General features: G+C 39.2%; 1 protein-coding gene across 5 annotated transcripts in view; it reads right to left on the reverse strand.

Annotated features, from left to right (window-relative positions):
• Positions 1–17184, reverse strand: part of RBPJ (recombination signal binding protein for immunoglobulin kappa J region) — a 96150-nt gene that overhangs the window by 41120 nt on the left and 37846 nt on the right. Inside the window, exon 2 of one of the 5 annotated variants that reach the window (XM_073342344.1) lies at positions 976–1012. The exons of 3 other annotated variants lie outside the window; for them this stretch is intronic. In XM_073342344.1, coding sequence (XP_073198445.1) covers positions 976–1010 — 35 coding nt within the window. In that variant the 5' untranslated portion in view covers positions 1011–1012. Of the gene's footprint in view, positions 1–975; positions 1013–15993; positions 16071–17184 lie in introns of those variants that run through there. One more of the 5 variants, XM_073342345.1, reaches the window with a different exon arrangement.

Genomic DNA, 17184 nt, shown 5'->3' on the forward strand with positions numbered 1-17184 from the left:
CACACACACATATACACGGTTTTTTGAGTTAAATCAGTGCAACTCCCTTGCAGAGACTCTCTTATTTCAGTTTAAGAGAGTCTTATGTGGTGTTACTGTGGCTTTAAGAGAATCTCCAGCGTGTTGGAGCAGACAGTGGGAGGAAGAAGTTGGTTTTAGGTTAGACTGATAGATGGACCTGAGTTAAGATGCTCTGTATATATGTTAACTATGTAGCTAATAAAGAGTCTAGTTAAGGTGCTGGCAGTGAAAGAAGTTAAAAAACCACCTATAGTAAAAGTTACTGAGAAGTGAAAAAAGTTTGATCAAACTAAGATGGATCAATTAAGAATTCCCACATTTCTAAAAATGTCGAGAAATGCTATGGAAAACTGGAAAATGTTTCAACAAATATTTGATTGATTTTTGAGGACACTGGGATCTAATCATAAAGAAGATGAACAAAAGACTGCCATCTTTTTGAATATTGCAGGTACTGAAGGAATTTCATTATATAATTTATTTGAGCTTACTGTTGGAGAACGAGCTCACTATGAGTTTGTCTTAAAAAAACGTCAGAAATACTGTTTACCAAAAAAATGAAACATTTGAAAGATTTCAAATTTCACTCAAGAAATCAAAAGTAGGAAGAGACTTCTGCATCAGTCTTAACAGATGTAAAGATAAGAAATCAGAAATGTAATTTCCAAGAATCTATCTGAGTAAATGATAAGCAGTCAAACTGTGATGGGTCTAACAGATATCAGTGTAAGAAAAAGACTGTTAGAAGAACCAGATCTAAATCTGGAAAAAGCAGTGAGAATTTGCCAAACTACTGAACTAAATCAACAATGATTTCATATTTTAGAAAGAAAACAAACTGATGCGAATATACACTTAATAAGAAAAAGTCTATTGAGGAAAACAGTGAAAATATTAAAGTTGAAAAATATGAGCATATGAAAGAATGTTCTAGATATGGAAGAAGACACCAACCTAAACAACGTCCAGCATATGGGCAAACCTGTCATATCTGCAAGAAACAAAATTATTTTGCAAAACTTTGAAAACGTAAAAGTCAAGTAAAATTAGAAATATACACTTAGTTCAAAATTCAAAAAAAAGTCTCGGAGAAGATGCTGAATAAGGAATACAGAGCTTATAGTACACATGAAAACAATCTGTTTCTGGGTATTTTGAAACAGTCATTCTGTGAACTACAAGAAGGATACGACAGTACACTATCTACTAATGGAACATTTATTTCATATGTAATAGATACAGGTGCACAAGCTAATATAACTTCAGAAGAAATTATAAAATATCTAAAGTAAAAACCTGTATTAGGAGAACTAAATATTAATTTGCAAACTTACACTGGTGAAAAAAATCCTGTTATGGGTATTTGTGAATTACAAGTCATAGTTAAAGATAATTTAGAAAACGTACGTTTTTGTAGTAGTTAAGGGACTATTAATTTTTATTTTAGGTTTATAAACATGTTTAGCACTAAATCTAATTGGTAGAATTCAAACTATTCAGGATTCTGAAACATTGGAAATATAGTATCAATTTACAGAGAGTTATTCACTAGAATTAGTAAATTAGATACAATGCATAAAATAGAGTTAAATGAAACAAAGAAACCAATAATACATGCAACTAGAAAAATACCCTTAGCTTTAAGAAACAGGGTACACAAGGAACTGGAAAGGTTAGTTAATTTAAATATAATTAAAAGAGTGTGAGAGCCAGCTGAGTGGGTGAATTCATTAGTAATCGTAGAAAACAAAGATGGATTCTTATGGTTATGTTTAGATCCCAATGAGTATGTTAAAATGGAACATTTTAAAAATATCTACCAGGGAAGAAATATTTGGACAAATATCAGGAACAAAATACTTCTCTTCTTTAGATGCTTTGAATAGATTTAGGCTAATAGTACTGGAGTAAGAAAGTCAATTGCTATGCACATGTAATACATCTTTTGGATGTTATTGTTTTAAAAGATCACCTTTTGGATTATGTTCAGCTCCAGAGATATTTCACAAAGCAATACAAAAGATTTTTGAAAATATATATATATGGCACACAAGTGTACATAGATGATATAATAATATGGGGAAGAACTTTCCACGACACACCTTATATTGGAGTGTCCAGACCAGGTAGTTCCCCTGATTTAACCAAGTTTCTCAACCTATTTAAATTGGTACCATTTTCTTGTCTAGATAGGGCCTAATTAGACAAGACAAAAAGTATTATCATCCACATTTTACAGATAGCGAACTGAAGCATAGAGAGATTAAGTGAGTTGCCCAAGGTCACACAGGTCTGTGGTAGAGCCAGGAATTGAACCCCGATATCCCGAGTAAATTCCAAAACCATCCTCACTTTGTACACTTCCAGATGAAAGTTACAGATTTTGTTGAAATGGATGTGTGATCTTGGATAGGTACTGCCTCTACTTAAAGGAACTTTTTCTAAGCACATAAAGCTAAAATCAAGCCTGAGAGAACAAACTATTAACTCTCTAAGCTGCTATCTTTTTAAAATACAAATACTTTTGGGGATTGTAGGTCCATGTTTGTTTACTGTAAGCCCAAATTGTGACTGCCTCTATTAAATCAAGCTGCCTTTTCTACAACTGTATTATCTCAGTCCCCTTAAGCTGAAGTCCATGGAGAGGTGAATGTCATATCATGGCATTTTTCAAATGAAAACGAGCATGCTACCCTCTATGTTCTCGGCATTTCTTTTCTCACTACAAACAGGTTCTAAAGTCCAAAGCTTTGTATGCACAAATGGCCACAGTCACAGCAATATTAATATATAATTTACTGTTTGTAATGTCTTTTGGGATGCCTTATGCATGGAAAGCAATGTGAATAGATATTGTTTGTATCTAACTGGTAGCAAGGACAGAAGTCTCTTTTACATAAGGTGCTTAGCAGACTGTTGGTGTTCAATGAACAACAAAGGGCTCCACACACTCAGCAGCACAATGGACCCAAATTCCACAGCAGGTAGCCCATAAATGCACTGCAATATTAATTATGAAAAATCAGAAAATTAACATAATGTGTAGTTGATGTGAAGTAACATCTTCTATGGGATCTCTAGATGAGGGCAAAAGTTTCCCAGTAAGGCTGAATGTTGAGAATCCCTATACAAACAACACTCAGTTTCTGGAGACAGTATATGGTAGCTGGGTAAAGCTCCACCCTTTATGGTCCCGAGCTGCTGCCACATCTCTACCTTGGCCAGACAGAGCTCCGACCAACAGTAGCAGTTCATCAGCTTTGGCCCTTGGCTGCCACAACCCTTCCTCCGCAGTTTCTGCACCTCCACTGCATACTTTGCATCCTTGGTGGGACAGAGTTCTGCCCAGTGCAAGTGGCTCATTTTCAAAACCTCTGCATACCACATTCTCTCCCTAGGGCATACACCTTCAATGTTGGGCAAGGGTGGTCTTGACAAGGCAGGACAGCTGTTGTATCACATGCTGGCTCCTGCTTTTATGGCAGCAAGGTGGGACAATGTGCTGTTTAGGTAATTCACTGTGAACACAAAAAATTGTGTTCTTGTGAACACAAAAAATTCTCCATGCTGGGTGTCGGACTCAGGCTGTCTTTTCTGGGAAAACTTCAGCCAAAATGGTCCAGCCATTTCTGAGAACAAGCCTGGAAAAAAAATAATGTTTTGCTCCTGTTAAATTCTGGCAACCCTTTCTTTTAACAGCCCTCGCACCCCAATGTTTTAGAACAGGGACCTTGAAATTTGGCAGGGGTTAACATTTGTGCCAAGGATGTGTCTTTCACCATCCATGTGAAAAATGCCCAATTTTAGCGAAGAAGTGGGGAGAGGCAAGACACTGAGATTGGACAAGCCATCCATGGAGGGAGATTGGGACTGGGCACCACTAGGGATGAGGAACTTGTGAGTAAGGGGGAGGAAGAAGGAACTGGGTGGTTGAAGGGTAAGACTGGGATTCGTGGGCAAGAAAACTGGGACTGGGAATCTGGAGGGGTAAGACTAGGACTTGCTGAACAAGGACACTAAGTCTGGGATCAGAAGCCTGAGGAGTGATGACCAGGACTGGCTAGGTGAGGAGAACATGAATGGAACTAGGAGAAGGCAGAACTGGGACAGGGTCAGGTTGAAGGGGACACGACAGATGGGGTAATGCTTGGGGGGAATGGGCAGAAAAGACCATGCACACTAAAATACACTTGTCTCCAGAGCCTGGAATGGAACCCCAAGATTCCTGATTCTCACCTTTCCCCCCTCTGCTTTCCGCAACTATCTGTGAAACCTACTGGCAAAGTGCCCCACCCCCTTTAGACCAGCGGTACCCCAAATATTCCCCCCATGCCCACCCCAGCCTTGTGACCAGTAATGGCATGTGTCCACACACACACACACACACACACACACAGGGCCGGGAGCTGAGTCACAGCTGGGCTGGTGGCCGCAGCCAGGGGTGGAGCCAGCAGCTGAGCCACAGCTGGCGGCTGAGAGCAGGAGCCAAGCTGCAGCCAGGGTCAGGGGCTAGGAGCAGAGCCGGGACCGCAGCTGTGGCCGGAGAGGAGCAGGCAGCAGAGTGGGGCTGGGTGGCGCTCTGGCTCACGCCCAGCCATGTCCCCTGGACATTCCTCTGCACCCCCCTAGGGAGCTGTGCCTCACAGTTTGGAGACCACTGCTCTAGCCAGAGAGGATGACAACCTTCTTCTGCATCAGTTACTCTGTTAGCACAAAGGATAGAGGTCTGTGTGTTGGATCTAAAGGTTTCACCCATGCTCAGGACCCATGTGGGTATCAATATGATGCCATGTGACTGAATGTCTATTTTTTCAGTTTGCATTTAAAAAAATCTACGAAATTACACACAAGAACTATGTAAAACACATTAAGGTTGCAATGTCAAGCATTCCAAAATTAGGAAATGCCAGAATTAAGACTGCCTGTGCAAAATCCTTAAATCAACAAATCATACCTGTTTTTACTATTAATTCACTACTCTATTCATAACAAGCCTAATTCAAAAGTCTGTATGACTGAATTTTGACTAAAGTTCTCAAGCAGCATTTTTCTTACTTTGTCTATTTGTAATTTTTGATTATTATTGAGAAAAATATTTCTTCAGTTTGCATGTGTATGGTGAAATAAACATTTACTGATAAAAAACGAATTCTTCCAAGCCTACATATAATGCTAAGTATGCTGAAAAATCAGGTCCCAAGGGTCTCAAGTTGGGCACCCAATATATTAGTGGGATTCCTCAGGCCCAATCTTTTAACCACCATGAAATACAGAAAGATTAAGTTCCACTGAGGTGCCATGTATGAATGAGTGCAACAGTGTTTGTGTCAAAGAGAAAACAGATCCTAAACAGCTCAAGAGCAGACACTTGCACTTGATTCCTCAACAGAAAACTGGGCAAAGAAGTGTGTAATTCAGTGACATCCTCAGACATAATGGTGATGAGTATGGTAATAAGTAGCTAGAGCAGATGATAAGTAGCTAGAGCAGATGGATTCTTAGCCTGACTTCTAGGTCAGGTAACTGAAGATAAGAAAAGAAGGTTAAAAAGTTACCATGTATCTACATGGCTCAGGTGAAGTAAACAAAGGGAGAAAAAAACCTGCTTGATGGACAGGAAATAGCCACTATGAGTTTGTGCTTGCTATACAAACTTCCTTGTTATTACCACCAAGTAGCACTCCTTCAGTGCTATCATTTGTGGAAACACTAGAATAGACAAGGCCCAAACATTTTTTACTTACATGTCATATTACCTTCTGAACAGCGTTAGATGATGGGGATAACAATGCCTGAGCTTTCCCTACACTAGTGTTGGGCAAGGAGGTTTACCAAGCTCTGCATTGTATGATATCACATTTACCATAAGGCATGGTTTTCAAAACTATTTTTAAATTTTGTTTCATAGTAGCTAAAGCCTGTCAATCTGGGTTTTTAAACTACCATTTGAGAGTCCCAATAGAAGAAAAGAGAAGATAATCAGATACCAAGATGATCTGACTGTACAATGTTATTGTAGCAATATCAAGCGGAAATTGTAGGAGCAGAATAGCTCCCTTCAGAAGATGAGAAACAGTTTGTTAGACATCAACAATTGTTTAGAGCAACCAACACAAAGGCATACGTCCCCATATTTAGTTATAAATGAACTAAAACCTTGAGAAAGTTATTTTAAGTAAAAATGAACAATTTTTATATTAGTTCCTGCTATATCTCTATATTGACTGCTAAAATAAAAAATGAATTTTAAAATTTCATTAAGTGTCCTGATTTCAATGGTATCAGATAAGTCCCTTCATGGAATCCACAATTTACATTAATTTCAGCAGCTATTTCATTCTAAATTGTGTAGACCCTAGTTTAAGATATCCAATCTATTCTGCTATGAAAGTTCGCTCAGTAGTGAAATAACCCCAGTATATTTACACTTTTCCTTAAACTATACTAAAATGAGGATTTCAGGGATTTGAAATGTTACTGTAAACATCTTATCTTCTTCAAAGTGCAATATTAATTGTCCTTAAATCAATATTTAATTTATTCATTTATACTGCTCCAGGTTTAAGGATTAAAATATGTAAAAAATTAAATGGGTATGTTGTGATTACATTGCCCCATGTAACTTTGATATACTAAAGAAAATAAATTATGCCACATGTATGAATTCCAACAAGATTCCTAATTATAATGGTACCACAAATTAGTAGCTTATCGAGAGCATGGATGTAACAAAAACGTGAACACCAATGCTCAATTGCTTTTTTTGCTCCCATTCTTGCTATTCTTTATGGTTCATACTCACTTTCACGTCACAGAGCTGGAACAGTACCCCAGCAATGAGATACCATTACCAACGTCTATTTTCATTTGTTTTAGCATATCCAGAATTCCCTGGACCCTCTGTGACATTATGAGTGTAATATAATATCTCATTGAAAGGTGACTGGGCCAGAAAGAGTTAATTAACTCACAGACTGACCTGACCCATGGCCGAACTTTAGAGACTGGTTAGGAAGATATGTAAATGAAAAGAGCTTTGAAGTGCAAACCTCTATTGTTAGAGATAGAAGAATAAATGTTTGCTCAGGTCTTGTGATGTAAGCAAATAAGTCTTGTCTATGGCTATAGCTTTGATTCAAAGATCAAAAAAGGAAAATTAACATTTAGGAAGATACTTGAGTGAAATAGTACTATTGTCTATGTCTCTTTGAAGGTTGTAATAACCTGTATCTGAACTGTTTAATGGACAAATTATCCTGTGCTAATTGCCATGATGCTTGGAAGAAGGAAAGTTAAGCCTATTGTTTTCTCAGGCCAAAAGGCTGCAGGAAATGTATAAAAACCTTGGGATATGATCCTTCTTCATCTCAGATCTGCTTTGGGTTTCAAGAGGGGGAAACCTTAAGCCATAAGGATTGAGATCCCCAGTCACTGACTGGAGTCACCCTGAATATGGACATTGGTCTATAACCTATGGACTATTTCTAAAAGGACTTTTGGCAACTACAAGCTCATCTCTGCTATGTAACTGAACCTCAAGAATTCAACTCAAGTCTGTATGTATATTGATCTTTTAACCAACATGCTCTCTTTTTTTTTTTTAATAAATTTTAGTTTAGTTAACAAGAATTGACTATAGCGTGTATTTTGGGGTAAGATCGAAGTTATTATTTGACCTGGGTCTGGGGCTTGGTCCTTTGGGGTCAGGAGAACCTTTTCTTTTATATGATGAAATAAGATTTTCAGAATTTATCATCATATGTTTGACATGTGTCTGGATGGAGGCCTGAGGCTGGGTACTTTAAGGGAACTGCATTATTTGGACTTCTGAGTAACCAGTGAGGTACTATAGACGCTGTTTTGTGCTGGCTTGGTAAATCTAAGTATTGGAATATCCACCAGCATTTGGGGTTTGTTTGCCCCGTTTTGTTTGCAGTTCAACCTGATTGAGTGACCTTAGCTGGCTCCCACAGGCAGCACCGTCACACCCTCACATGTACAAGTCCAAGTTCTCCGATACATAGATACAGTAAGACTTCCTGAGAGACTAAGACAAATCTTGAACAAACAACTGGCTATGTCTTCCCAGTTCAAGACAGCAAGAATTACTCCCATAAAGTTTCCTGGCTGATGAACAGGGGCCGAAATATACTGTCACTTTATATTTTAAAATATTATAATATATGGGAGGTCGTAAACCACAAAACAAAATTCACACATGCAGCCTACTAAGCTAATAAGCCCCAATAAATGTCTGATACAGGCACAGTTAAAAGTCAGAAAACAGCCCATCTTACTGAAAACAAACACAAAATATAACAATGCAGAAACACTGAAGTAAAATAAGAACAAAATGTCTTCAGTCTTCCCTCAAAGGAGCCAGAAACATATTACAGCAAATATCTAGACCTCTTTCTAAAAGATATGCTGTAGGTCAAACAAAGTTAAGGTCTTGATGTAGGTTACTAACTTCTTTGGCCTGTGTTATAAAAGAGATTAGACTGGATTATGCAAATATTTTCTTCTGGCCATAAAAATCTCTGAATATCCTTGTGAAGAGAATTCAAAAGGAAAAAGCCCTGCTTCCTTCCCAGAGGGAGAGCTGGCCAAAACATGAAAATCCCTTCCCATGAAAAATTTGGATTTTTTTGAAAGAAAAAGATTGCCCTAAACTAATACAAAATGTCAAAAAAGCAGAATTACTCAATGGAAATGTTTTTTTTTAAACTCCATTCTAGGAGAACCAAAACTAATGTTATTGGCCACCCGCCTGGAAAATTCAACTGTCTTAACAAGGGTGTGTGTGTGCTCTCATCAATTTCATGGGTGGAGGCAGAGCACATGGGTGTGCTATAGGAGCCCTCAGGTACAGCTTTTATCAATTTCACTTGCAGAATGTGAAATTGACAAGAGCCTTCCAGGCAGGCAGGCAGTAATTTTGATTTTCCCCAATGAGAAAAAAAAGAAATCTTTAGCCAAATTTAAATTTTCTCATGGAAAATTTCAGTTTAGCAAAAATGGCATTTTTTGTAAGAAAAAACATGCTGATGAAAAATGCGCAATCAGCTCTACACAGAAAGCATGAAGCAGATGTTCAAAAAGGCACAGAATATGACTGAAACAATTTCTGCCCACAAAATTTTCACCCACAAAATTGAACAGCAGAACATTTTGCACAAGCAATTAAACTTCAGGCACAAATCAGGTCAAATTAGGGACAAATTAGGTCAATCAAAAGCATGTTTCACTTTATTATAAAAGCAACTAAATAGTGAAATGAACTGTATCTTGTTTTAATTGTAAAAATCTCAAACCACCTACACATTAAAATGTGGCTAGTATTGCAGGGAGAGATTGTCTATACTACAGAACATCTTTAGAGGGTTCAGACAACTTTTCATGAGCCAGAAGAGAGATTTTTGCAATATTTCAGATGGATGCTTAGAGACGGCATTAACCTCCAGATTTGGGGTTAGGAGGAAACTTCCCTTGAGAAAGGTTATCCTGTTGCCTAGTGCAAGGTTTCTTGCACCTTCTTCTGAAGCTTTTGGCACTGGCGACTGTCAAAAATAAGATACTAGACTTAGATGATCCAATATGACAATTCCTAAATGTGTTTATCAAGTGAGGATTCTCTCTCTTTTAGATAGATCTCAATCTAGTGCGCGAAGTAGGGGACTGATTCCACTCTACTCAGGAGTTACGGAAGGTGAGCCATGTGAAGTGTGTGCTCATTACCGGAGCAAGGCAGCTAAAGGAACTAGACCATACATGGAGGACATAGGGATAAAGAAGGTTTTGGTTTTAACTGCTAGAGGAGAGTAACGCTTGAAAGACAGAGAACCTTGAATGGGACTCCAGATTTTCATAAAATCGGTGGAGGAGTTTTGATACACTCTATGGGGATCAACAAGAAGGAAGTAAGAGAATTTCTGGCTTCTCCAGAGCAGCAAGAGTAGGCAGGAAGGAAACTTCGCAGACTTGGGAACATGACAATAGAGCATTTTTTGCTCATTTCTGTAAATGGGTAGTGCACTGAGGGTCCTTAAAGGGAAACTATGGGGACTGGCATTCCAATGAACTTTGGGTGACATTCTGGTTAGTGCTTTAGCATACAAGAGGACTTTTAATCCTTCATTTAAAAACCACGTTTCTCAGCTGGCAGATGTGATTATTTTATAAACACATTTACAAGTAACCATATGACACAAACATTGTCACAGTAACAGTTAAATTTGAAAAAGTGAAAAAATAATAAATAACTTTAGCTTGGTTGAGGAGCAGTTGAAGGAAAGTTTCTATTACTTTTTTAAAGGAACTAACAAAATCATTCTGACCACTGTACTTTCATGTTTTCTCTCTCCCCACAACTCTTTGTAAGTCACTTATGGGTTTTTTTTAGATTGCAAGATCTTTGTACAGGCATCATGTCTTCTTATATGTTTGTACAGCACCTAGCACAATGAGGCCTTGATCCTGACTTGGACCTACCAGCATTACCACAATATAAACAAAGCATTTTTTTTTAAAGTATATAGTGTGTTGCTATGTTGTTCTGAGTCCTAGTCTTGTCTACTGATGACCCTTGTACCCTACATATTCACATCTGCAATAGTAGAATTCACTTTACTAATAGTATTTTTATAAATTTTGCTTAAGGTATTGCTACTGGCACAAGGTTCAATTAAAAAGAAATGCGGAGAATGAAATTCACAGTTGCCTAGTCAGTAATATATTTATGAAACTTGTATGGGAACTAACATTTTTTTCAGCAATTAATTGGCTTGAGCAAAAGCTGCATCTGATGGAATCTTTATTTTTCAAACATATTGGGACTCTACTTCTCCTTTACATGTTTTGTCTTTTTTCTGATCTCTCTCAGGTAAAATTTAATCATCACTTGGTAAGAGGCGTGCCAGGCTTTTTTATAAAAATATATAATTAGAATTACTGAATATAGGAATGCAACAGATGTAATATATATGGATTTTAATAAAGGATACAGTCCCATGAAATCCTGAAAATGTATTCAAATTAGTCTGGCTGTGACAACATCATGTGGAATTAAAATTGGCTAATAATAAAGCACAATGAATCGAACTGTAGAGGTGTTAGAGAAGGGACTATCTTTTGCCATCAGAATTGAGCTAGTTATTAAAATATTAATACTTTTGAAAATAGGAGTATACTCATTAAATTCATAGTGATACAAAATTGGGAGGAGTTGCAAACACTAGTGGGGACAAATAGATGGTATCATGCAGAAGAAGTTTAACTTGTAGTCAAGTTTTTCTGTGTGCCATTCCACACCAAACACCACTCAACATGCATCACTGAAAAAGCAAAATTAAAAACCAATTTCTGCTTAACAAGACATTTAATTAAATCAAACGTTACATATATCCTGAGTGAAAAAAACTGTCTGCAAAACTAAAATAACCTTAACTCTAACCCTATAGAGACATCAGCCTCAACATCTTTCCTTTTTTACTCTAGTTCACAATTAGGGCCTGATACTGCAGAAGTTTGCATGGTTAATGGTATGCAAGATGAGGCCCCCTAAGTTGTTTCATTTTGGATCAAGGACTTCAAGGGCTCTAGGAAGTTTGCATGTATAGTTGTCGACATCTTAAATTTGTGAATGCCAATGTGTGGTGTAATGACCATAACCCTGCCATTCTCCTATTTTCCCGTGGTTATACTTTTCATAAGAACTTGTAAACAGTATGTTAAAACCTTAAATATGGAGTATGATCCAGACTTAGAAGCTTAATATCTATAGACCCACTAGTTCTGTATTTACAGATGTGCATATACTTAACACATCAGTGACTTCGGTGCTAGGGAATCCTGGTGACAGGAACCAAAGATAGATACATGAATCTTAAGCATCTGGAATTTCTCTATGCTGTAATTTAATTAATAATTTGTAAAATATGTATTTTCCTATGTTGTTTATGGCTGTGAAGATCTAAGTGACCACAAACACTGATAAGATTGCTGTCTGCACATCACCAAAACAACGGTAATCCCCCCATGTAGTGATGTCTTAAGAAACAAAAACAAAATCTCCTAAGAGACAACCTTATCCATTTATATGATTTTTTCCCATTCTGTGGGTGCATATTCATGAATGATTTTCATGGATTTAAAGCCAGAGGAACCACTGTGATTATCAAGTCTGACCTCTTGTATAACAATACAATAATAACTTCTATTAAACTCAGTGTCACAATTGTGTATGTAACCTTAGTTGTTGATTCACAGTTTTCAATATTTGTTTGTCAGATGTTGTTGATTGAATTGGGTATTTGATTTGTACTAGACAACCTTAACCAAGATTTTTGGTTTTCTGACAGCTGACACAGGAAATGTTAAATAACATGCAATGTGCTGTTGAGACCCTGATTTGAGATCTGTATTTGAGCAGGTGGCGTTCTGTGTCTTCCCAAAGCTAAAAATCGGTAACACCCAAAAGCCATGCTCTTCAGGCTTAAAAACAAACAAACCAATCGTGCCCTCAAACCAGTTAAAAAAATGGAAGCAGGTTATTTTTTAGAGGCTGCCCAGGAACTCGGGAGCCATTTGATATTTGTTATCACTTAATAGGTTTTGTTTATTTGCATTTTAAGATGCCATATACTTCAATATGCATATTTTGATTTTTTTTATTGAACTATTAAGGCATTTCATACTTTATTCTTCCAAATGTTGTATGAGGCATGGAGCAAAAGGATAATTGACAATCAAGTGCCTTGACATTCAATTAAATGTTCATTGGTATTACGATTTGTTAGAATTTTCTAATATTCAGAGACGAAAGGCACCTTCAACAGAAAAATCCTAGTTTCTAAAAAGGAAAATATAGGTTGAATAACCAGGAAAATGTTAATATCATTATACTGTAGAGTAGCTTCCCTAAGGGGTATGGTGGAAGCTACATCAGTAGGGACATCTGATACTAAACTGGACAAAATACCAGAAACATGTATTACTGCAGGGAACAATCCTGCACTGAGAAAGAGATAGACTAGTTGATTTGATGGGTCTTTTCTCTCTAATTTCTGTGATTCCATAAATAAAGTCTTCAGAATTTTTAAGTGCACTAGCTGTTCTCATCCCCAACCTTTCCTCTTAAGTTAACTTTTACTGATTATCAGAACATTAGAGGCCACTGCAGTCTAAGTTAATACAAGCTGTGAAAGGTTCCAACTCCTAATGATTAGTCCGGGTAACCTCTGAGGGAAAGGAATCTTAAAATTCCTCAGCTTGCTCACATCCTAAACATTTTAGATGCCCTTTGCTGCTTCCTCTCACTTAAATATGGCCATGAAAGTTGTCTCTGTCATTTCCTTAATAAAAATGCTCTGGAGCAGCAGCTCAGTTCTATGCAGAAACCACAGAAAGTTATGCAGATCCACTGTACCACAGTAATGAACATTTTAAAAAGGGCTCATTTGTTTAAAATACTCGGTAGAGTCTCTGCAACATGAAAAGTTTTCTTTTTACAAAATGCCTGGTTATGCTGACAGCCTGATAAAATAAACGGTGTTGCAAAGGTACTTTGCATCTGAAGAAACAGGCACTGTTCTTGGAAAAAATGAGCTAGCTGCCCCCGCCCCGGCCAGTACAATTCTATAATAAGGACAGCCTTTAGGGCAGAGGTGGGCAAACTACGGCCCACAGGCCACATCCAACCTGTGGGACCGTTCTGCCCAGCCCCTGAGTTCCCGGCCAGGGAGGCTAGCCCTGGGCACCTCCCCTGATGTTCCCCCTCCCCTGCAGTCTGAGCACGCCGTGTCGCGCTGCCAGTGCTCTGGTCCGCCGCTCCTGGGCAGCGCGGTGGCATGGCTGCAAGCTCCTGCTGCTCTGAGTGGCATGGTGAATGGGGGGGGTTGGATAGAGGGCAGGGGGTCCCGGGGGTCAGTCAGGGGACAGGGAGGGTTGGATAGGGGGTGGGTCCCAGGTGGCCTGTAAGGGGGCAGGGGTGTGGATAGGGGTCGGGGCAGCCAGGGGACAGGAAGCAGGGGGCAGTTGGATGGGGCCGAGATCCTGGGAGGGGGACAGGGAGTGGTTGGATAGGGGGTGAGGTCCTGGGGATCAGGGGACAAGGAGCGGGGGGAGTTGGATGGGTTGGGGGTTCTGAGGGGGGCAGTCAGGGGGCAGGAAGTGGGAGGGGGAGGATAGGGGGCAGGGGCCAGGCTGTTTGGGGAGGCACAGCCTTCCCTACCCGGCCCTCCATACGGTTTCGCAACCCCGATGTGGCCCTTGGGCCAAAAAGTTTGCGCACCCCTGCCTTAGGGTCTGTCAGTCAACACAAATCTAAGAGTTCACAAGGTCACCCCTCATGCCTTAGCCCATGCAAGGTATGTGTATACACTGATAAAATCGCTTTCAGCCACCATGACATTGCAGACATTTATTATTTATATGCTACAAGCACTTAGAGGCTGCGATCTGGATTGGGGCCCCACTGCTCTAGTAGTCATATAAACACATTTATAAACAGTCAAGACAAACAATACACAAATACAGACAATGTCAAAGGTATGTCATTAGTTAGCCTCAGCCACATTTAAAATAAGCTGCAACATCTGCACCCATGCTCATACTGCAGCTAACTTGCTTCATCGCTGCTGACCCAATATGCACTCTTTGCTGCCCAAGCTACAGAAACAGATACAAGAATTAAAAAACTGCACCAACCTAATGGTATCTGCGTAACCGAAAGTGAATAAAGGCATGACTTCTCCTACTCATGTGCTCCAATGTCACTTCAGCTGCTCTTCCCCATTTGGAGGGGGAGTGCTAGATGGCCTAACTCCACCATGGTTCTTTGGGGAGTCCAGAAGTGAAAGAATAACACAGTCTCCCCCCCACCCCCAGTCAATACACAGAAAATTCCTTAACTGTCATTCAAAACTTTCTTAAAAACCCACCTGTTCCATGATGAATTCCACTGACCATGCACCATTATATCTTTGTACGGCATGGTCCTGTACTACACCAGACTACGTTCACAGACAGCAAGTCCTCCAAAACAGAGAACGTGCTACTTGTTTGAAACAAGTCTCCTATTGTACAGCACTATACACACTTTTGGCACTATACCAAATAAAGCTCACATAAATACAGGAGAAGAGCGCTGGTTCTCTTAGTCACGCCCTCTCACTGAAATCACTTGTTCAATAAGAAACTCCCTCTCCCTTTTCTTACCCTCTTTCATCCTCCCACAGTTCTTTCATCACTGTCTTCTCTCTTTTCCAATCCCCAAAGAAAGAAAACAGAGGCAGCACAGTTGCAATGCTGCGTCGTTGTTCTGTTTTAATAAGTAGGTTAACTTTTAAACAGTTTACAAGAGTAAACAAGCTCACTTCTACAAAAGTGTCATTTTGCATTTGGAGGAAAAACTCAGCTAGTAAGTTATCACAACTTCGCTACCTAATTCCAAGGAACACAAGCTACAGTCCAACCTAAAGTGGTTCGCATTTTAATCCAACTAAAACTCATGCAATTCTGCCACAAGGATAAATAAATAAACCAAGAAAGCCAATATGATACCTCGTCTAAGGCCAACAATGTGCCTGACCATAAATCTGAAGATACTTTTCATGTATTCAAATGTTACCATAGTTATCTGCTGTTACAGGCTGCATTATTCCAATGATCTTTCAAATCTATGAAAGGTTAATATACAATTAATAGAAATACAGAAAGCGGCACTTGCAGTGAAAACCAGAATTTAACATGTTTATTCTAACACACTATAAAAGGAAAGGCGTACTTGTGGCACCTTAGAGACTAACCAATTTATTTGAGCATAAGCTTTTGTGAGCTACAGCTCACTTCATCGGATGTAATTTTGAAAGATACCTTTTATCAGATATGCTACTACATTTTGTATTAACCCCTCATGAATGAATAAGGCTGACTGAAAAGCTCAGTGCAAACTGCAGACTTTCAGACACTTACCTCAGCAACTGAAAGAGATATCAGCTTGAAAAAATCAGCATGCCAACAGAATCTCAGTCCCTAAAACACAATATAATTTGGCTCAGCTATTGTGATTACATTGGGAATGTTCAATGTAAGGCTCTAGTCTGAAATATCTTTATCCACCAAAAAAGGTAAGAAATAGAGATAGCAAGATGTAAAATGTGGGCCGGGCTGGTTTGTTTACCTGCCACGTCTGCTCCCACTGGCTGCGGTTCGCTGCTCCAGGCCAATGGGGGCTGCGGGAAGGGCGGCCAGCACCTCCCTTGGCCCGCGCCGCTTCCCGCAGCCCCCATTGACCTGGAGTGGCGAACCGTGTCCAGTGGGAGCCGTGATCGGCCGAACCTGCAGACGCGACAGGTAAACAAACTGGTCCGGTGCACCAGGGGCTTTCCCTGAACAAGCAGCGGACTGGCTTTGAGAACCACTGCTCTGCACTACAGCATCTAAGTGGCATAGCTACAGTGGCATAACAGTGCCGCTGTAGCACCTATAATGTAGATGTGGCCTGATCCACATACCACAATCAGTAAGAGATTTTGCAACTGAATTTAGTTATTTCTCAGAAAATAATCCTCACCCTCCCAAAGCTGTACTAGCTCTATAGTGCAAGTTGGAGTAAAAACTTATTTGTCAGCTGATGAAATTGTGAATATAAAGAAGAAGCAGAGCAATTGAGTCAGAAGGACCACTTTTTACTGTGAATATAAAGAAGAAGCAGAGCGATTGAGTCAGAAGGACCACTTTTTACAGTTGTTTTCTGACCATAACTGCATAGTGGAGTTCAGACAACAGCAATTTCTAAACTGCAGTAGGAGTTAATTTAAATTAAATAAACCTTCTCAATATAATGTGTTTGCTTTTGTTGCTAGACTACTTAAGAGTCTAACTGACAGAAGTTAGAAATGAAAGAGACCTACTATTAGACTATTTAGGCAACTTTCATGCCAGTGCGGGATTGATTGTTCTCTACAGTGTAATATGAGGTTTTGTTCTATCTTGTTTTCAATGTCCGAACCTCTCCAGTTTTCAAAGAACAGAGGTTCCTGTTCTTAACTACACCTTCCATCCCTGAAGTGGAAGACAGTAATAAACTTTAATCTTATACTCACATGAAAGGTGTCTCGTACGAATCACATAAAATCCGGAGCCATAATGAATTTCTTTTAA

This window comes from Lepidochelys kempii, chromosome 4 (genome assembly GCF_965140265.1).
Source record: "Lepidochelys kempii isolate rLepKem1 chromosome 4, rLepKem1.hap2, whole genome shotgun sequence".
Taxonomy (NCBI): Eukaryota; Metazoa; Chordata; order Testudines; family Cheloniidae; genus Lepidochelys; species Lepidochelys kempii.